A 23,133-nucleotide genomic window follows, 5' to 3' on the forward strand; every position below is an offset into this window, starting at 1 on the left:
AAAAGAGAGTTAGATAGAGCTTTATGGGCCAGCGGAATCAAGGGATATGGGGAGAAGGCAGGCACGGGTTACTGATTGTGGATGATCAGCCACGATCACAATGAATGGCAGTGCTGGCCTCCTGCACCTATTTTCTATGTTTCCTTCCAACACCTCTTCCAATTGCCCTTGACCCAAGACCATGTTCCCAATGTTGGGGGAGTCCAGAACAAGGGGCCACAATTTAAGAATTAGGGGTTGGCCATTTAGAACTTTTTCAGTCAGAGAGTTGTGAATCTGTGGAATTCTCTGCCTCAGAAGGCAGTGGAGGCCAATTCTCTGAATGCATTCAAGAGAGAGCTGGATAGAGCTCTTAAGGATAGCGGAGTCAGGGAGTATGGGGAGAAGGCAGGAACGGGGTACTGATTGAGAATGATCAGCCATGATCACATTGAATGGCGGTGCTGGCTCGAAGGGCCGAATGGCCTACTCCTGCACCTATTGTCTATTGTCATGGATGGAGCTCAATGGGAGAGCAGGCGAGCAGCTGATTGGTCGAGCCCCTCCCCCACTGAGCCCGCCCCTTTGGGAGGACGGCGCCGTGCATGTCGGGATCGTGGAGGACCAGGCCGTCCGTCCATCCGTTGGCGCCATCACCCGCAGTCGAATATCGGCGGACTAAACCCCTCCCACGCTCCTGTTTTTTTCCTCCCTCCCCCCCCCCCATTCGAGAGGGGCGAAGATGAAAGAAGGACAAAGGATGCCGAGCGTTTGGAGCGGGATAAGCGCGGGGGCTCGGCGGCTCCAGGTTGCCCGGACTCGGAGAGCCCGTGAGGTGAGGTGAGACCAGGAGGCGGCTCCGGGAATGTTCCAGAAGGTAGAGGACGGGAGGGAATGAATGTGGCTGTAGTGAGGGGGTGGTTGGGGTTCCTGTTTCCGACGGGTGGCGGCGGCGGGGTCGCGACGGTGGGGACCGGCTAGGCCTCGCCGGGCAAACACTGGCCGCTGCGCACGCGCGGCCGGCGTAATCTGTCTGACTAATGGGATCCGGATCTAGGACGCCTCCACCTCCACCCCCCATACACCACACCTCCCACCTCCACCCCCCTACCCTCCCACACCCTACCCCCCACCACACGCACCCCCATACCCCCCTCACCCAACCAACCCAACCCCCCCACCACACCCCCAAACCCCCCTCACTTCACCCCCATACCCCCCCTCACTTCACCCCCATACCCCCTCACTTCACCCACCCCACCCCCCTCACCTCCATCCCCCCTCACCTCCATCCCCCCTCCCTCATCTCACCTCCTCCACCCCCATCCCCCATTCCCACCCCCATCCCCCATTCCCACCCCCCAAGCTAAGAGTGTTGTTCAATTGTCACAGGTAGCACCCACACAACAGTGAAGCTTAGTAGCAACAACGGTGTTGTTCAATTGTCACAGGTAGCACCCACACAACAGTGAAGTTTAGCAGACACATGAGTGTTTAATTGTGACAGGTAGCACCCACACAACAGTGAAGCTTAGCAGACACACTAGTATTTAATTGTGACAGGTAGCACCCTCACAACAGTGAAGCTTAGTAGCAACAAGAGTGTTGTTCAATTGTCACAGGTAGCACCCACACAACAGTGAAGCTTAGTAGACACATGAGTGTTTAATTGTCACAGGTAGCACCCACACAACAGTGAAGCTTAGCAGACACATGAGTGTTTAATTGTGACGGGTAGCATCCACACAACAGTGAAACTTAGTAGGAACGAGAGTGTTCAATTGCCACAGGTAGCACCCACACAACAGTGAAGCTTAGCAGACACATGAGTGTTTAATTATGACAGGTAGCACCCACACAACAATGAAGCTTAGTAGGAACATGAGTGTTCAATTGTGACAGGTAGCACCGACACAACAGTGAAGCTTAGTAGCAACAAGAGTGTTGTTCAATTGTCATGGGTTGCACGCACACAACAGTGGACCTTAGTAGCACCAAGAGTGTTTAATTGTCACAGGTAGCACCCACACAACAGTGGACCTTAGTATCACCAAGAGTGTTCAATTGTCACAGGTAGCACTCACATAACAGTGCTTAGTAGGAACGAGAGTGTTCAATTGCCACAGGTAGCACCCACACAATAGTGAAGCGTAGTAGGAACAAAAGTGTTCATTTGCCACAGGTAGCACCCACTAGCAGGGAACCTCCTTGCCTGAGATCTTCTGTTGGTGGCATGATTTGTTTGGCCTCTCTTCCAGTTTTTATTCAATAGACAATAGACAAAAGGTGCAGGAGTAGGCCATTCGGCCCTTTGAGCCAGCACCGTCATTTAATGTGATTATGGCTGATCATTCACAATCAGTACCCCGTTCCTGCCTTCTCCCTATAACCCCTGACTCCACTGTCTTTAAGAGCTCTATCTAGCTCTCTCTTGAAAGCATCCAGAGAATTGGCCTCCACTGCATTCTGAGGCAGAGAATTCCACAGATTTACAACTCTCTGACTGAAAAAGTTTTTCTCATTTCTGTTCTAAATGGCCTACCCCTTATTCTTAAACTGTGGCCCCTGAATCTGGACTCCCCCAAAATTGGGAACATGTTTCCTGCCTCTAACGTGTCCAATCCCTTAATAATCTTATATGTTTCAATAAGATCCCCACTCAGCCTTCTATATTCCAGCGTATACAAGCCTAATCGCTCCAGTCTTTCAACATATGACAGCTCCACCATTCCGGGAATTAACCTAGTGAACCTAAGCTGCCTGACCTCAATAGCAAGAATATCCTTCCTCAAATTTGGAGACCAAAACTGCACACAGTACTCCAGGTGTGGTCTCACTAGGGCCCTGTACAACTGCAGAAGGACCTCTTTGCTCCTATACTCAACTCCTCTTGTCATAAAGGCCAACATGCCATTAGCTTTCTTCACTGCCTGCTGTACCTGCATGCTAACTTTAAGTGACTGATGAACAAGGACACCCATATCTCTTTGTACTTCCCCATTTCCTAGGGACACCATACAGATAATAATCTGCCTTCCTGTTCTTACCACCAAAGTGGATAACCACACATTTATCCACATTAAACTGCATCTGCCCACTCACACAACCTGTCCAAGTCACCCTGCATCCTCATAGCATTCTCACAGTTCACACTGCCACCCAGCTTTGTGTCATCCGCAAATTTGCTAATGTTACTTTTAATCCCTTCATATCATATCATATCATATCATATCATATATATACAGCCGGAAACAGGCCTTTTCGGCCCACCAAGTCCGTGCCGCCCAGCGATCCCCGTACATTAACACTATCCTACACCCACTAGGGACAATTTTTACATTTACCCAGCCAATTAACCTACATACCTGTACGTCTTTGGAGTGTGGGAGGAAACCGAAGATCTTGGAGAAAACCCACGCAGGTCACGGGGAGAACGTACAAACTCCTTACAGTGCAGCACCCGTAGTCAGGATTGAACCTGAGTCTCCGGCGCTGCATTCGCTGTAAAGCAGCAACTCTACCGCTGCGCTAATTCAATAATGTATATTGTAAATAGCTGTGGCCCCAGCTCCGAGTCTTGCGGTACCCTACTGGTCACTACCTGCCATTCTGAAAGGGACCCGTTAATCCCTACTCTGTTTCCTGTCTGCCAACCAATTTTCTATCCATGTCAGCTCCCTACCCCCAATACCATGTGCTCTAATCTTGCCCACTAATCTTCTTTTATAATTGACTCCAGCATCTTCCCCACCACTGATGTCAGGCTAACTGGTCTATAATTTCCCGTTTTCTCTCTCCCTCCTTTCTTAAAACGCTTTCCTATTAGGAACAAAACTTCCCGTAGAAGTTCATAGCTGAGGTTAATCTTGTGTAGTGTTTAATAACCTGATGGTTGTTGAGAAGAAGCTGTTCTTGAACCTGGTGGTTAAGTCTGAAGAAGGGTTTGGATGAGGGGATTGAAGGCTTTGTGGATTTGGATGAACGGATTGAAGGGTTTGTGGCCAAGTTTGCAGATGATACGAAAATAGGCAGAGGGCAGGTGGTGTAGAGAAAGCAGGGACTCTGCAGAAGAACTTGGACAGATTGGGAGAGTGGGCAGAGAAGTGGCAGATGGAATATATTGTAGCAAAGTGTGGAGTCATGCATTTTGGTAGCAGGAATAAAGGCATAGACTATTTTCTAAATGGAGGGAGAATCCAGAAATCGGAGGTGCAAAGGGACTTTGCTGGTGCAGGATTCCCAGAAAGTTAATTTACAAGTCGAATTGGTAGTGAAGAAAACCAGCGCATATGTCAATAGACAATAGGTGCAGGAGCAGGCCGTTCGGCCCTTTGAGCCAGCACCGCTATTCAAAGTGATCATGGCTGATCATTCTCAATCAGTACCCCGTTCCTGCCTTCTCCCCTACCCCCTGTCTCCGCTGTCCTTAAGAGCACCTATTTTCTATGTTAGAACTAGAGGTCATAGCCTCAGAGGTAAAGGACATTCCTTTTGGAAGGGAATTAGGAATTTCTTTAGTCAAAGGGTGGTGAATCTATAGAATTCTTTCTCCAAAAAGGCTGTGGAGGCTGTCAATGGATATTTTTAAGGCAAGAGTTAGATAGATTCTTGATTAGTATGGGTGTCAGGGGTTATAGGGAGAAGGCAGGAGAATGGGGTTAGGAGGGAAAGATAGATCAGCCATGATTGAATGGCGGAGTAGACTTGATGGGCCAAGTGACCTAATTCTGCTCTTATCATTTACGACCTGATGAGCTTACGGTGTTGTCCCGTAACATCACCCATTCCTTTTCTCCAGAGATGCTGTCTGACCTGCTGAGCTACTCCAGCTTTTTGTATCTATCTTCGATTTAAACTAGCATCTGCAGTCCCTTCCTACACGGTTAAGTCAACAGTGTTTGATTGTCATATGTATCGACAAAGGAATAATGAAATTCTTACTTGCAGCAGTATAATAGGGCTCTAAATGTAATACAGATAGATAATATGTAAGAATATGCATTCAAGAGAGAGAGAGATAGAGCTCTTATGGATAGCGGAGTCAGGGGGTATGGGGAGAAGGCAGGAACGGGGTAATGATTGAGAATGATCAGCCATGATCACATTGAATGGCGGTGCTGACTCGAAGGGCCGAATGGCCTCCTCCTGCACCTATTGTCTATTGTCTATTGAAACAAAAAAAATCAATCAAATTATAACCCCAATGATAGTGTAAAAAAATTCAAATCCTTATTACATCCAAAGACAGCCCAGAGTATATAGTTGACATTAGTGTTTGTTGTCAAAATGCTGGAGTAACTCAGCAGGTCAGGCAGCATCTCAGGGGAGAAGGAATGGGCGACGTTTCGGGTCGAGACCCTTCTTCAGTCTGAAGAAGGGTCTCGACCCAAAACGTCGCCCATTCCTTCTCTCCTGAGATGCTGCCTGACCTGCGGAGTTACTCCAGCATTTTGTGAATAAATACCTTCGATTTGTACCAGCATCTGCAGTTATCTTCTTATACTTAGTGTTTGTTGTGTTCAAGAGCCTGATGGTTGTTCGGAGAAACCAACAACTTGAACCAGGTTGTCACGGTTTTTAGACTCCTGTACCTTCCTCCCAGTGGAAGGATAAAGGGTTTTTAGAGCATGGCCAGGGTAGTATGGGTCTTTGATACTGGCTGCTTTGTCAAGGCAGGGTCTCCAACAAATCCCTTTGATTAGTACATGTTTACATAGCAGTTATAGACGTACAGCACAGAAACTGGCCCTTTGGCCCACTTTCTCCACATCAATCAAACTAACAGACCCATTTGGCCAATAACCCGCTCAACCATTACTATCCATATCTCCAGCCAAATGTCTTTTAAAAGTCGAAGATGTATCCGCTTCTGTAGCTTCTCTTGGCAGCTAATTCCAGTTTTATTCTGCACTGCACAGATAGTGAGCAGATTCAGCAGATAGTGAGCACACTGTAGTGAGCAGTTTCAGATCAGTCTATAGTGAGCAAATTTCAGGAAATCCTCAAGTATAGAAACATGGTTTTTAAATAAATCTTAAACTCACAATCTCAGTTTTAGAACAACTTTAAATTTCCAGACAGGTTTTAAGCAGTGAACTGGCTTCTCAAATTGCTGCAAACCGTGTTGTGAAGAGACTCCCACAGTGCTATTAGACAAGCTTCCAGGTTTTAAACAGTGGGCAAAGAAAGAGTGGTGATATATTCAACTCTGTTGGATGAAGTGATAGAGTGCAATTGATGTAATTCTCACATGCCTGGCACTCGTGTTCATCCAGGTGCTATGAACATTACTTTGCAAAGTAAAAAGTACAGTGGGAAATTTGATAGGCATTTTTTGTGTTGTAATATTGCATTTATTGATTATTGATTAGTATGGGTGTGAGGGGTTGTGGGGAGAAGGCAGGAGAATGGGGTTGTGAGGGAAAGATTGAACAGCCATGATTGAATGGCGGAGTAGACTTGATGGGTCGAGACCTAATTCTGCTCCTATCACTTATGAACTTATTTATCGTGTCTTAGTTCCATTTTTTCTCCAGATTCAGCCTCTGTCAGATAAGATGCAATAGTGCTGTTGGTATTTGTGTTATGAACTTTATGAAACCGGTGTGCAACATTTATTGGCGCATCATTTGTTTTACTGAAATAATTGTAACACTGAGGGAGAGTTTTATTGTTACGGTGATTGTCTGAGATGATTTGCAATTGCTCCTTCACATGTGAAAATGCATCAGAAAAACAGATTCATGCAATTTTACGCAAAAAGGTGATGTTTGCTATTATTTAATTCTTATAATTCCTATAGATACTTCTATTTCAAATGTTATGTGGCAGAGTAATTAAAACTCACTCTTTCCCCTTTAGTTGCAGAGTTAGGCCAACCCTGTAGGACGTCACCCATCGCTATGCCTGCTGTTTGGCCGACTCTTCTGGATCTCAGCAGGGATGAGTGCAAGAGAATACTCCGAAAGCTTGGTAGTCAAGTTTACTGTTTTGTTTTCATATTCATGTGGAATCTTCAGAGATACTTAGAAAAGTACGTCAGAGAAACAGGCCCTACACTGCCAGTGCTGAAGATGATGCCAAAATAATCTAATCTGATCTGCCTGCACATGATCACAGAACATTATTGGGGGAGGGGGGGGGGGTGCTTAGAGTAAAGAAGACACAAATGCTGGAGTAACTCAGTGGGTCCGGCAGCATCCCTGTAGAACATGGATAGCTGACGTTTCGGGCCCGGACCTTTCTCCATGTTCTCAAGGGATGCTGCCTTTCCTACTGAGTTACTCCAGCACTTTATGTCTTTTTCTGTAAACCGTCATCTGCGGTTCCGTTTTTACATGGGGACATAGTTATGTGTTGCAATCAGCCTTGCTATCCCTGGGTTAGCAAGAAAAGGAAAATAAATGTAGACAGTGTTCCTATTTTGATTGGGTTTCCATTGATTTTCATTGATTAATCTGTTTAGATATTAAATAAATGCCTCTGGCTTTGATATCTATTGTATTTAAATAGTCCGGTGTTTCCTATTGAGGATAGGGCTTGAACAAAGATTAAAATAGTCACCAGAGGGATGGGCTAGGGAGGGAATTAAGAAAGTTGATTGGAGTAGTGAATTGGGGAGACAAGGCACTGCAGATGCTGGTTTACAACAAACAAAAAAAGACACACAGGTGCTGGAGTAACTCAGCGGGGCAGGCAGCGTCTCTGGAGAACGTGGACAGGTAACGTTTTGGGTTGGTACCCTTGTGGTAGGGGGGAATAAAGTTGGAAGAGAGGGGGCAGGACAAAGCCTGCCAAGTGATAGGTGGATAGACACAAAAGGGCTGGAGTAACTCAACGGATCAGGCAGCATCTCATTTAGAACAAACGAATGAAAGATATGTAAAAAGTAACGATGATCAAGGAAGGGTGGAGCCCACAATGGTTCATTGCTGGCTGTGGGCTAGATGATAACGAGTTATACAGACACAAACTCAACAGGACGATAATGAAACTCGTACGAAGACTTGGGTGGGTGAGGGACAGAGAGAGAAGGGTCATTTGAAGTTAGAGAAATCAATATACCAATTCGGTTGTAAGCTGCCCAAGTGAAATATGAGGTGCTGTTCCTCGGCTCCACCATTCCTTGATCATCTATACCTTTTGCATATCTTACATTCTTTTGTTCTATATCTCTCCATATCACCGTCCATATCAATCGTTTCCCTTTCCCCTGACTCCTAGTCTGAAGAAGGGTCTCGATCCACCGGAAAATTTCCACCAGGTGGCGCTGACAATGACTGTCTTGTCAACAGTCTGTCTTTTCCTTTGTGTTTTAATTGCATGTATTAAATGTATGATTTTAGTGTTCTTTTGTTTGTTTTATGTGGGGGTTGGGGGAAACTTTTTCTAATCTATTTAACTCGACGAAGATGCAATTTTTTTTCCCGTAAAGTATCTCTGTCGTTGGTGCGTATGAAAATTGTTGGTGCGCCTGTATTTAAATGAAAAATCAGAAATATGGTTGGAAGATAATCCTTTGGAAAAGACAATATAACAATATACATTTTCTTGGATGGACAGTAAGTGCGTAGATTACAAATATGATTTTCCTTTTCCTCTTTTTCTAGAACTCGAAGCTTATGCTGGTGCTATCAGTGCACTCCGTGCACAAGGTGACCTTACAAAGGAAAAGAAGGATCTGCTTGGAGAATTGGCCAAAGTTCTTAGGTAAATTATATCAAAAGAAAATATTTAAGTTCTGTGTTCTCAATTTGTGTACCTTTTTACAGATCCTATCCCCAGTCTTATTTGTTTAGTTTAGTTCAATATTGCCACATATACAGTGGAGAAACGTTTGTCTTCATGTTATCCAGTCAAAGAAAAGACCATCACTGAACACAATCAAGCTGTCCATAGTGCACAGAGAAAGGATACAGCATTTATTGCAAGATAAAGTCCAATTAAAGATAGTTCAAAGGTCTCCAATGGAGTAAATAAGAGGTCAGGACCACACTCTAGCTAACGAGAGGACCGTTCAGTTACCTGATAACAGCTGGAAAGAAACTGTTCCTCAATCTGGATGTGTGCATTTTCACACTTCTGTACTTCTTGCCTGATGGGAGAGGGGAGAAGACGGAGTAACTGTGTTAGACTAGTCCATGATTATCCTGGCGGATTTGCCGGATTTTCTTTTGTTTGTCTCCGACACATTGGCCAAGTATGCATATACAAGGAATGTGCCTTGGTGCTCCGCTCACAAATGACAACACAAACATACAGTTAACAATTAAGAATAAAGCATAACCACATCAAAACAATAAGGATTCAACATTACGGTCTAAACATGTGGGTGAAAATAAACCAGAGCAAAAAAGAGACTACAGACTTTGGTTATTGAGTAGAACTATCACTCGTGGAAAAAAGCTGTTTTTATGTCTGGCTGTGGCTGCTTTGACAGTCCGGAGTCGCCTTCCAGAGGGAAGTGCTTCGAAGAGTTTGTGGCCAGGGTGAGAGGGGTCAGAGATGATCTTGCCCGCTCGCTTCCTGGCCCTTGCAGTGTACAGTTCGTCAATGGGGGGAAGGTTGCAGCCAACAACCTTCTCAGCTGTGCGAACGATCTGTTGCAACCTCCGGATGTCGTGCTTGGTGGCTGAGCCAAACCAGATCATGATGGGGAAGGTGAGGACGGACTCGATAGCAGTATAGAATTGGACCATCATTGCCTGTGGCAGATTGTGTTTCTTCAGTTGCCGCAGGAAGTACATACTCTGTCGGGCCTTTTTGACTGTGGAGTAGATGGTGGCCCCCCATTTAAGGTCCCTGGAGATGATGGTTCCAAGGAACTTAAATGACTCCACAGATGTGACTATGGTGTTGTTGATGGTGAGTGGGGGGAGGGGAGGGGGATCTCTTCGAAAGTCTACAATTAATTCCACTGTCTTGAGAGCATTGAGCTCCAAACTTGGAGTCCCAACACGAAATGACACTTATCCATTTTCTCCAGAGATGCTGCCTGCCCCCCGGGTTACTCCAACTTTTTGTGTCTATGTTCAGAATCAAAAGTAGTGTCAGCAAAAGGGTATTTGTGCAGTAAATGTTTTGGATCTGGAATACACTTTTGATGGGGATGTTGTCTGTTGAAAAGAGGGCCAAGATAATACTTGAAAGGGGAAAAAATCTAAATCGGTGAGAACATGTATTGTCTTTAATGCAGAACTTCCCAAGTCGTTTCCAATGAGCATTATTAATTAAATTTGGGAAACCAAAGGAAGAATGTATTGCGGGGTGATTTATGGGAGGTGGAAATATGGAAAATGCCCTTTTTTCCCACCCCTGTCTGTAATTGGAGATCACCAAAGCTTGTTTGCCAATAGCTGGAGGCGATGGATAGAATTGAGAAAAAAAATGAAGATTTAAAAATAATGGTACTGCGTGACCAGATGCCAATATTCTCAGTTAGAATGGGGGGAAATAAATTCTGAATTCTTTCCGAAATCTTTTTTTCAAGAGATGTAGAGTCCCTTGCTCCAAGTAGGGAATCAAGAATCAGAAGACAAGTTTAAGGTGAGGGGGGGGAACGATTTTAATAGGAACCTGAGGGGTAACTTTTTCACACAAGGTGGTGGATGTATGGAATTAGCTGCCTGGGGTGGTAGTTGAGGCAGGTACTATCGTAACATTTCGACAGGTACATGAATTGGACAGGTTTAGAGGGATATATATATATATATATATATATATATGCAGGCAGGTAGGACTATAGTGTAGGTCGGTGTGGGCATGTTAGGCTGAAGGGCCTGTTTCCATGCTGTAAGACGATGACTAGAATTAATAAAAGGGTAGAAGACTACTAATTGACAAAGGGTGAAAGAAGTTTCACAGAGAAGCACTGGAATGGTCAATACCACCTCAATTTCAGGGAAAGTTGATGATTTTTCTTTCCCCTGCAACAGCATTTCGACAGAACGCCATCGTGCTGAAGTTCGAAGGGCCGTTAACGATGAAAGGCTGATGACTATTGCACATCAGTAAGTTTATCTGCAAAATTCAAACTTGTTTTCTGAAGAATTTACTTACCTTTTTTGCTTGGGTTGTATTCTTCAATACTTCGGTTTCCCAGTAGGGTCTTTCTTCATCGGAAGTTACCTAGTGTTCAGCACAGATATAATGGGCCACAGAGCCTGTTCCTGCATTCCACTAATCTATGTTCTATGTTTTTAATGCGTAGTATCATCACCTTGTTTACAGTGGGAACTGCAAATTAAGACACATTTAGTATTGAATCTTGCAGTTATTCCAACACATGTGCTGGATGCTTTTTGTAGCCATCCAGTTTAGATCATATTTTCCATGTGTGAAATTTGGCTGAATGCAATTGCGTTTTTATTTGACAGGAACTTACAAGTTCTACATGTATCAAGTAAGTCTAGACAGTGAATATTGATTGGATTTGAGAGAATTCTTGTGGGGAGGGAGTGATTATAATTGATCCTATTTGTATACACTCCATTATCCAGAAAAGGCTCCTACACTGTCTCCTGTACAGAGATAAATCCGATTACCATCGTTAATATTTCAGGGTGAAGACCTTTCATCACACATACAGTGCTATTATGTTATTGTCCTATTGACAAAGGATTTTAAACCTGGAAAGTTATCTCTGTCTAAAGAAGGGTTCTGACCAGAAACATCACCTATTATTTTTCTCCAGAGATGATGCCTGACCTGCGGAGTTACTCCAGCATTTTGTGTCTTAAACCAGCACCTGCAGTTCCTTTCTTCACAAGTTAACTCCATTTCTGTTCCCACAGATGTTGCCTTACTTGCTGAGCGATTGCAGCATTTTCTGCTTTAATTCCCATTTCTGTGCGTGTCCATTCCCTCAGTGCCTGAGAAGCTAGTAATCCTTGTATCAATGTAGTAGGAAAGAAAACGGCAGATGCTGGTTTAAATCGAAGGTAGACACACAATGCTGGAGTAACTCAGTGGGTCAGGCAGCATCTCTGGAGAGAAGGAATGGGTGACGTTTTGGGTCGAGACCCTTCTTCAGACTGAAGAAGGGTCTCTACCCGATACGTCACCCATTCCTTCTGGCCTGCTGAGTTACTCCAGCATTTTGTGCCTACCTAATCCTTGTATCAACGTAGATTGAGTATCCACAGCCCTCTGGAGAATTCTGAACATTTAGATGTAGCTTTCTTCATTGAAGTTAACAACTCGCTCTTTCTGGATGTGTTGCTTCATTGTAGCATACGGAGTTTGGCTTTAGGGATGTAAACCTCTCCCAGGTGTTTGCTTTTGAATACTCAGATGTGCAAGAAATAGAGGGATATGGATTACATGCAGGCCAAAGGATTGTGTCTGAAGAAGGGTCTCGACCCGAAACCCATTTCTTCTCTCTAGAGATGCTGCCTGTCCCGCTGAGTTACTCCAGCTTTTTGTGTCTATCTTCAGTTTAATTTGGCATCATGTTTGGCACAGACGTCGTGGGCCAAAGGGCTTCTTCCTGTGCTGTATTGTTCCATGAAATGCGCTCCTCTATGATGGCATAGACAGGAAAAAGAAACAAGCTTTGCGTTGCATTTTACATCCCAGATGCTTCCACATATTTCAAGTTATGCAGATCTCACACAGTTGCTTGTATGATTGCTAATTCAGGTTTTCGTTTAGTTTTTAGTTTAGAGATACAGTGCGGAAACAGTCCCTTCGGCCCACCGTGTCCGCGCCGACCAGCGATCCCCGCACATTAACACTACAACACGACCCTACACACACTAAGGACAATTTTACATTCATACCAAGCCAATTAATCTACAAACCTGTACGTCTTTGGAGTGTGGGAGGAAACCAAAGATCTTGGAGAAAACCCACGTGGTCACGGGGAGAATGTGCAAATTACATACAAGCACCCGTAGTCAGGATCGATCCCGGGTGTCTGGCGCTGTAAACATGGAAACAGAAAATAGGTGCAGGAGTGCACCATTCAGCCATTCGAGCCAGCACCGCCATTCAATGATCATGGCTGATCATCCAGAATCAGGACCCCGTTCCTGCGTTCTCCCCATATCCCTTGATTCCGTTAGCCCTAAGAGCTATATCCAACCTTCTCTTGAATACATCCAGTGAATTGACCTTCATTGTCTTCTGTGGCAGAGAATTCTACAGATTCACAACTCTAGGTGAAAAAGTTTTTCCTCAGCTCAGTGCTAAATGGCCTACCCCTTATTCTTAAACTGTGATCCCTGGTTCTGGACTCTCCCAACATTGGGAACTTTTATCCTGCTTCTAGCCTGTCCAATAACCTTATATGTTTCTGAAAGATCCCCTTTCATCCTTCGAAATTCCAGTGAATATAAGCCCAGTCAATCCATTCGATCATCATATGCCAGTCCTGACATCCTGGGAATTAACCTGGTGAACCAATGCTGCACTCCCTCAATAGCACGAATGTCCTTCCTCAAACTAGGAGACCAAAACTGCACACAATACTTCCGGTGCGATCTCACCAGGGCCTGGACATCTGTACAACTGCAGTAGGATCTCCTAGCTCCTATACTCAAATCCTCTCACTACGAAGGCTATACCTGCTTTAAGGCAATAGCTCTACCACTATGCCACCGTGAAGCCCTAATTAAGGTGACTAGGTGCAATTATGGAAACGATTCTCCAGAGTCTGTCCATGCAGTAAAATCAAGTGATGCAAGATTCAAGCTTTAAAGTAAGAGTACATTACATTCTCCTCTCTTTTGGCTTCATTTTTCCATGTCGTCATATTATGTGTTCGCTGCTCATGCAGAAGAAATGTTAAGCTGGCAAGAATCCTCTTGTTCGGTTCCAACAGTAAAGTTTGAGAAGCAGGTGACTGAATTTCTGAAGTTTCAGAGGTAAACACTTCAGAATACCATAATAGATAAATGATTTGAGGGCCACTGTACTGGTTTCTTGCCTGATGCAAAACTTCTGAAATATACTCTTACTTCTATGCACAGATTTGGTCAGTTTGTCTTATCTGCTTCAGGGCCCTTCTTACCGTCTGTGTTAATTTTTCTGCCCAGTGCCAGCTTTTGCTCCTTAGAACATAGTTCTGTGTTGTGCCATTTCTATGTTGTGCCAACAAGGTTCTGTGATGTGCCATTTCATAATTGTTTTTGTGCTTTGGTCTTTTGTGTTTTATTTTCCATTCATTTGTTTTGAAAAAGTTCAAATCATAGTTGGAAGGTGTGTGTGAGAGATGGGATGTACTGATGAGAAAATGAAGGTTAATTAGGGCACCTTTACAACTAATCTCATTTTGATAAATTTTATGTTGGGGGGGGACTTTTCTTGTTAAACTTTTCTTGATGGAGTGCAATTGCAAATAAAAATATTTTGCATACTGTGATGAGGAACTAAAAGCATTGCAGATATGAAGAAGAGATAATTACGAGCTTGACATAAACTTTGTTATGAAGTATTAAATTGTCCAAGAATGTCAATCAGGTGGTTATTTAAATTTGCTTTTGATGATCAACATTTCTAAGTTGTATAAAAAACAAAGTTGTTGTTTGCATTGAATTACATTGTTACATTGTAATACACAATTACATTGTGTATGCATTATGCTTGCAGCATGTCTGGGCCAAACAGCTCAGCTGAATGGTCCATTGAAGGTCGTCGACTTGTCCCCCTTATGCCCAGGCTGGTTCCTCAGACAGCATTCACAGTGACAGCGAACGCAGTGGCTAATGTAGCAGCCCTCCATAATGCCACTCTTCCATCACCAGCTGAAACTGGTAACAAAGAAGGTGAGCTTCTTCTGTTGAGCCCCGGCTGGTCACTTTAATGTAATTCATTTTTAAAACTAAGAAACAGCCTGCCTTTGAAAGAGGAGGGTATCCAAAATGATGTAGTTGAATGCGATACTGACAGGTGCTGAAGGAATTCTAATCAAGCTCAAATTGATGCAGTGTTGCAGTAAAGCCATAGACTGTACAGCCAGGAAGCAGGGTCTTCGGCCGAACTCGTACACGCCGACCGAGTTGATGAACCGAGCTAGTTCCACTTCCCTCCCTCCACCTGGCCCACATCCCTCCAACCTTTTGCATGCATGCACCTGTTCAAGTGTTTCTCAACCTTCTGATTCTTACTTACTAGCCAATTCTGATTCCATTTGTTTAGCTCGCCCCAGATGCCATGTGATCAAACCTTCCAAACCAGCGTACCATGTGGCACCTGGTCAGAGGCCTTGCTAACCCTCATGTGGACCATACCTACTGAACTACCCTCATCAATCTTCTTGGTCATCTCTTCAAATATAATCTCAAATCAGTTGGGGAGGCAAGATTTCCCAGGCTCAAAGTCATGCTGACTAGCTATCATCAGTCCTTGCCTTTCTAAATGCATGAAGTTCCTATTTCTCAATACAAACTCCATCCTCTCTTACCTTCTCCTCTATGCCTCCTGTAGCATTTGTACCCTAATCATTAAGCTGCCAGTTCTGTCTCTCAGTCATGTTTCTGTAAGCGCTATAATATCCCAGTTCCATGTTCATAACTACGCCTTGAGTTCATCTGCTTTACCAGTCAGGCCTCTTGTATTGAAATAAATACAGTCTAAACCATTAGATTTCCCTGCCGTGCTCTTGTCTGTCCTGCTTGTTAAACTTGTTTTCCTCTCCATTGCCTCAACCTTCTATCTACCTCGCTACTGCTATGGGTCTCAACCTCTGACCAGACGAGTAGCTCTCGCGAATCTCCCTGCTAAGGTATTATCCCCCTCCAGTTCAGGTGCAATCCCTCCCTCTTGTACACATTACCTCTGCTCTAGAAGAGATCCCCATGATCCAAAAACCTGAACTTCCCACCTCATCGTTTTTCTTGTTGATAAAAGACTTACTGTTTTGCTTCTTAACTCGGGTATCATGATCAAATGAATTGTATTCATTTTAGATCTGCCTACTTCCAATTTCTATTAAGCTTAAAAGCAAATTAACTGGATTTGGTTGTATTTAACAAATAGCAAAGTTCAATCAGCCATCAGCAAAGAGCTACTCATTAAATGTTAGACATGGCTACATCCTTTAATTGCAGAAGTTTTGCATTGACTGTTTGCAGAAGCATGCCCCAAACTTTGCTGCCTTTAAATCTGCCAAGTTTTTTTTCAGTTGTTCTGAATGTCTTTGACATTTAATAGAAACTTAAACATTGTCAAAGATAGAATAAACTAAAATGCTCTACAAGTAAAATAATAATCTAGAGTTGCAGAATCATACAGCACGGAAACAGGCCCTTTAGCCCAACTCGTCCATGTCGACCAATATGCCCCATCTAAGCTAGTTCCACTTGATCCATATCCCACTAAACCTTTCCTGACCACCCATCTTAAAGCAACAGCCACGAAAATACACCATCGCCTCTACTTCCTTAGGAGGCTTAGGAGGTTCGGCATGTCCCCTATAACTCTCACCAACTTCTACTGGTGCACCATAGAAAGCATTTTATCAGGATGCATCACAGCTTGGTTTGGGAACAGCTCCATCCAACACCACAAGAAATTGCAGCGCATTGTGGACGCAGCTCAGACCATCACACAAACCAACCTTTCCATTGACTCATAACATCATAAGGTCATAAGGAATAGGGGCAGAATTAGGCCATTTGGCCCATCAAGTCTACTACACCATTCAATCATGGCTGATCGATCCCTCCCTCCTAACCCCATTATCCTGCCTTCTCCCCATTACCTCTGACACTCGTACTAGAATCTATTTAACTGCCGTAAAAATATCCACTGACTTGGCCTCCAAAGCCTTCTGTGGCAAAGAATTCCATAGATTCACTACCCTCTGACTAAAGAAATTTCTCCTTATCGCCTTCCTAAAAAAATGGCCTTTAATTCTGAGACTATGACCTCTAGTCCTAGACTCTCTCACTAGTGGAAACATCCTCTCCACATCCACTCTATCCAAGCCTTTCACTATTCTGCATGTTTCAATGAGATCCCCCCTCATTCTTTTAAACTCCAGCGAGTACAGGCCCACTGTCAACAAACGCACATCAGAGGTTAACCTACTCATTCCTGGGATCATTCTTATAAACCTCCTCTGGACCCTCTCCAGAGCCAGCACATCCTTCCTTGGATATGGTGCCCAAAACTGCTCACAATATTGCAAATGCGGCCTGACCAGCGCCTTATAGAGCCTCAACATTACATCCCTGTTTTTGTACACAAGCCCTCTTGACATAAATGCTAGCATTGAGTTTGCTTTCTTTAGTACCGATTCGACTTGCAGATTAACCTTTTGGGAATCCTGCACCAGCACTCCCAAGTCCCTTTGCACCTCCGTTTTCTGGATTCTCACCCCATTTAGAAAATAGTCTATGCCTTTACTCCTACTACCAAAATGCATGACTCCACACTTTGCTACACTATATTCTATCTGCCCCTTCTCTGCCCACTCTCACCACCTGTTCAAGTCCTTCTGCAGAGTCCATGCTTTCTCTACACTACATGCCTCTCCACCTATTTCCGTATCATCTGCAACCTTTGCCACAAAGCCTTCAATCCCATCGTCCAAATCATTAATCAACATGAAGTGTAGTGGCCATTTATACCTCATGCTGCCTCAGCAAGGCCAGCAGCATAATCAAGGATGAGTCGCACCCCGGCCACCGCATTCTCCCCTCTCCCATCAGGCAAAAGGTATAGAAGTGTGAAAAAGCGCACCTCCAGATTCAGGGACAGTTTCTTCCCAGCTGCTATCAGGCAACTGAATCATCCTACCACAACCAGAGAGCAGTCCTGAACTACTATCTACCTCATTGGTGACCCTCGGACTATCCATGATCAGACCTTGCTGGCTTTACTTTGCATTACCGTTATTCCTTTATGTATCTATACACTGTAAATGGCTCAATCGTAATCATGTATTCTCTTTCCACTGACTGGATAGCACACGCCAAAAAGTTTTCGCTGTACCTCGGTACACGTGACAATAAACTAAACTAAACTAAGCTTGTCCAAAAGTATAAAAGCAAAAATGTAAAATAAAATTATTCTTGGTTTTTCTTAACAACCATATAATTATTATTCACCCACATGGTTTCACAGATGCTGGAATCTGAGATAGAATCAAAGGGGGTGGATTGTCCCTTCAAGTTCCTGCCCCGTTGTACTCGATGGCGTTTCAGATTTTTTTTATACCTGCTCCCTTCCCCATTAAAATGGGGATCACTAAAGTTGCAGACATGGAGAGGCTGCTGAGAAAAGACGGCAACATTTTAACAAATGGTTTGGATATTATTGAAGGAATGCCACATTACTTTCTTTGCTGATGAAATGCAGCCAGGCTTGGTGGTCAAACATGTAAAACTTTGATAAATATAATTTATTTTGTATGATGTGCCAGCCATTGCAGTTAGTGGTACAATCCATAGCTGCACTGATTGCAGTGCAGACATTGGACACAAGATGGCACCAAATGCAAGCTTTCTCATTGAATTTCTTGCAAGTAACATCTTAACTTTTGTGTCGGAAGGAACAGCAGATGCTGGTTTAAACCGTAGATACAAAAAGCTTGAGTAACTCAGTGGGTCAGACAGCATCTCTGGAGAAAAGGAATAGGTGATGTTTTGGGTCATGACTCTTCTGCAGAAAGGTCTCAACCCAAAACGTCACCTATTCCTTTTCTCCAGAGATGCTGTCTTGACCCGCTGAGTTACTCCAGCTTTTTGTGAGTACCTACAGTCTTAACTTTTCTTTGATCTGTCTGAGCTGTTAATTTAAAATGAAACAGGTTTTGCTTTGTTTTCTTTTAGTGATTGTTTGTTATTCGTATACAAGTACCACTCCCACCCCAACATCAACAACGATGCCCAGCGGGAGTGTAGCAACGGTCAAGTCTCCCCGGCCGGCTAGCCCTGCTTCCAATGTTGTCGTACTGCCAAGCGGAAGCACAGTCTATGTAAAAAGTAAGTGCTCTTCCTCTCATTTTACATATGGACTATTTCCAAAGCCCAATTTGAAGCATGGAAATTGGGTGTTCTAGGTACTGTATTTTGTTCCTGGTTAAAAAGATTACATAAAATTAGATAGACGCAAAAGATTGGAGTAACTCAGGGGCTCAGGCAGCATTGCTGGAGAAAAGGAATAGGCAGAACTTCGGGTCGGAACCATATTCTATGCTTGCTCTACAGTGATTGCATGGAACATACGGTTGTTTTAGTTTAGAGATACTGCATGGAAACTGGCTCTTCGACTCAGTGTTCATGCCAACCATTAATCACCCATTCACACTAGTTCCATGTTATCTCACTTTCGCATTCACTCACTACACACTAGGGGCGATTTGCAGAGGCCAATTAACCAATGCAGGTTTTTGGGATATGTAGGAAACCCATGTGGTTCCAGGGAGAATGTGCACACCTCACATAGTCGGGATTGAACCTGGGTCTCTGGCACTGTGAGGCAGTGGCTCTGCCCACTATGCTGCTGCCCCTGCTGGCCAGTTGTCTGCGCCACAGTAAGCAACAAGCAAAGTATTGGAGAATCAACAAGTATGACATCAAAACAGCTGCTAAAAATGATCAGAACTAGGATAAGTTTTGATGAAAGACCACTGACCTGAAACATCAATTTTGTTTTGTACTATACACATACTGCATGACCTTTTAAGCATTTATACCAGGACAAACATTTCCCTCTGCATCTTTTAACTTTGGAGTTTCTCACCATTTAGCAAGCTGCTTCTGTACACTTTCCAGCCACACTTTTTCCTGCAAGATATTTTAATGAAATGATAAAACCCTCACCAATGGCCTAATGAACATGTTTAATGTCTTATGGCATTAACTGTACATGCTGAGCAATCCTGGCTTTGATATCTTGTCGATGCAGTTAGCTAAGTTCAGCTGGAGAACTAATTGCAGCAGCAGAATTTACTATTGCCACCCCTAGGTAGTGATGAATCCCATTTGCTTCTCTTTGACTTTTTGCTTTGGGTAAATGGTTGTGTATAAATAAATAAGTAGAATTTAAGTTTGATGCGTTCACGGTTTAGTTTAGAGATACAGCATGGAAACAGGCACTTGATCTCCCGGTTGCTCAGCACTTTAACTCCCCCTCCCATTCCCAATCTGACCTTTCTGGCCTGGGCCTCCTCTATTGTCAGAGTGAGGCCCAGTGCAAATTGGAGGAACAGCACCTCATATTTTGTTCTGGTAGCTGGCACCCCAGTGGTATGAACATTGACTTCCCTAACTTCAAGTAGCCCTTACTTTCCCTCTCTTTCCATCCCCTCCCCTTCCCAGTTCTCCACCAGTCTTACTGTCTCTAACTACATTCTATCTCTGTACCGCTCACTCCTCTGACATCAGTCTGAAGAAGGGTCTCGTCCCGAAACGTCATCCATTCCTTCTCTCCAGAGATGCTACCTGTCCCGCTGAGGTACTCCAGCATTTTGTGTTTACCGTCGATTTAAACTAGCATCTGCAGTTCTTTCCTACGCACTTTGTCACACCTAATCCACACTAATCATTGAACACCTGTTCACTCTAGTTCTGTGTCATCCCACTGACTCATCCGCTTCCCACACGCTGGGGCAATTTACAGGGGCCAATTAACCTACAAACCTGCATGCCTTTGAAATGTGGGAGGAAACTGGAGCGCCTGGAAGAAGCACACATGGTCACAGAGAGAAGAGATTCAAGATTCAAGATATCTTTATTTGTCATCCAAAAAACAAGTTTAGTCACCTACAGTCCAACAATAAAAGCAATAAAATAAGCAAATTACACAACCCCAACCAACACACAAAAAAAAAGAAACATCCATCACAGTGAGTCCTCCAGTCCCCTCCTCACTGTGATGGAAGGCCAGAATGTCTTTTCCCTTCCCCTGCCGTCTTCTCCCGCGGTCAGGCTGGTGTCGTTGCACCAGGTGCAAACTCCACACAGATAGCACCCGAGGTCAGGATCAAACCCGGGTCTCTGGAGTGTGAGGCAGCAGCAATTCCGCGGTGCTCCTGTACTGGTTGAAAGGCACGTGAAAAATGCACATTTCAACTTATGGATAACTGAAACTATGGTGGCAAGAAAGGTAGTGACAGCAAGCTGGGGGGGAAACATATCTTTCTATTTTCCTAAATTTTGTCGACTGCAGCTCATTAACTTTGTGGGCTAACGAGTTTTTACTGTACAGGCGTCAGCTGCGCAGATGAAGATGACAAACCTCGGAAACGAAGGCGTACAAACTCATCAAGTTCTTCCCCTGTGGTGCTCAAAGAGATTCCCAAGTCAGCCATGCCAGTTGCCAAGGCAATTGCAGTTCCCGTCGGAAGCAGCCCGAAAGTGAGCAACATTATGCAGAGCATTGCAAACTCCATTCCCTCGCACATGTCACCGGTGAAGATTACCTTCACAAAGCCCACAACCCAAACGACAAACACAGCTACTCAGAAGGTAAGTCAGTTTGTGTAGGAAGGAGCTGCAGATGCTGGTTTAAACCGAAGATAGACACATAAAGCTGGAGTAAGTAAGTGGGACAGGCGGCATCTCTGGAAAAAGGAATGGGTGAAGTTTCGATTCGAGACCCTTCTTCAGACTAGTTAGGGATAAGGGGAACGAGAGATATAGACGATGATGTAAAGAGATAAGGAACAATGAATGAAAGATATGCAAAAAAGTAACGATGATATAGTGCCTTGGGTTTAGAAACAAAATGGGGAAAAGGCCTATTTGATTGACCGCACATTCCAGTGGAACTGCCTGAACTAATATATCCTGTATTAGTTCCTATTACCTGGATTGTTGCATTATGTTCCATGGCAGGGAAAGAAAAATTAACTGAAGTCTCCAAATCTGATTGCTCTCCAATTTCACTCTGCATTTGGCAAATGTGGCAGTTAGAGCACTATTGAACCATTGAGTACTGTTGAGTACTGTGAATAGTAGATAAGGTTAGCGCAATGCTGCTTTGACTTCACAATTGGGCAGCCCACTCCTATTTTCATGCTTAAATGTAGCTAGTCCCCTCAAAATAATACTTCAGTATGAGTAAAGGATGGTAAAGAAATGGGAACAAAAAGTAACGGTATTCTCAAGTTCACAAGTGTGGGTGTGTGTGGAGTAGATGAGAAAGTGGAATAACACTGGAACTAACTTGAATGAGTGATTGATGCTAGGTATGGGCTCGGGTTGAAGGGCCTGTTTCCATGCTGTATCTCTAAACTAAACAAGTAGCTTTGTTAATTAGGCAAACAAAAATGAATAATTATGAATCATGAAAAATTAATTTGTAAAAATATATTTTACTCAATGCATTACATTAGTAGATCCTGCTACATTATATCCGAGATGACATTTCCAAAAAGCACTTAATTTTCCTTGGAGGACTTTGTCCTGAACTGCTATCTACCTCATTGGTGACTCTCGGACTATCCTTGATCAGACTTTGCTGGCTTTACCTTGCACTAAACGTTATTCCCGTATCATGTATCTATACACTGTATGGCTCGATTGTAATCATGTATTGTCTTTCCGCTGACTTGATAGCAAGCAACAAAAGCTTTTCACTGCACACGTGACAATAAACGAAACTAAACTGAATTGGAACCTCGTGGTGATAAAAAGTGGTACAAAATGTGTAGAAGATGCATAATTACTTTGCGTTTGTTTTTAAATAGGTGATAATTGTAACTACATCGCCGAGTTCAACGTTCGTGCCCAACATTCTGTCCAAGTCTCACAACTACGCGGCTGTCACCAAACTCGTGCCAACGTCCGTCATCACCACCACCACCCAGCGACAGCCAATGGTCATCACTGCCACCCAGCCACCCTTTAATGTGGGCAGCATTCCTTCGTCCTCTGCTACTGCTATGTCACTGATATCATCGTCATCTTCTGTGGTAATGTCAACAATAGCTCAAGGTAATGGAAAAATGCATTTGTTTAGAACGGTCTCATTATAAATGTCCACCACTGATTTTTCAGCAACTGATGGTGTGGCACCTCCTTTGATCTGGGCAAAATGCCGATGTGGAAACGATTCTTTGCACCTGCAGTGCACATGAGCATCCTCATCTTCCCATGTCTTTGGAATGTCCATGGAATCCTTTTTTTCCCCATGTTTTGTAGGATCACTGAATTCTCAGTGATTTGCAGAGTCCAGTTGTAGCATTTCTAAAACTTTTTATCC

At 43.9% G+C, this 23,133-nt stretch overlaps 1 protein-coding gene across 9 annotated transcripts in view; it reads left to right on the forward strand.

The window, feature by feature from the left end:
* Positions 1-601: 601 nt before the first annotated feature.
* Positions 602-23,133, forward strand: part of emsy (EMSY transcriptional repressor, BRCA2 interacting) — a 127,471-nt gene continuing 104,939 nt past the window's right edge. For 6 of the 9 annotated variants that reach the window (XM_078402007.1, XM_078401999.1, XM_078402006.1 and 3 more), the window contains exons 1-8: positions 602-819; positions 6,841-6,951; positions 8,589-8,688; positions 10,914-10,988; positions 14,569-14,744; positions 18,756-18,908; positions 21,136-21,395; positions 22,619-22,865. In XM_078402007.1, the coding sequence (XP_078258133.1) occupies positions 6,882-6,951; positions 8,589-8,688; positions 10,914-10,988; positions 14,569-14,744; positions 18,756-18,908; positions 21,136-21,395; positions 22,619-22,865 (1,081 nt within the window). In that variant the 5' untranslated portion in view covers positions 602-819; positions 6,841-6,881. The other 3 variants (XM_078402003.1, XM_078402001.1, XM_078402002.1) reach the window with 3 other exon arrangements.

Source organism: Rhinoraja longicauda, chromosome 7 (assembly GCF_053455715.1).
Source record: "Rhinoraja longicauda isolate Sanriku21f chromosome 7, sRhiLon1.1, whole genome shotgun sequence".
NCBI classification, from domain to species: domain Eukaryota; kingdom Metazoa; phylum Chordata; class Chondrichthyes; order Rajiformes; family Arhynchobatidae; genus Rhinoraja; species Rhinoraja longicauda.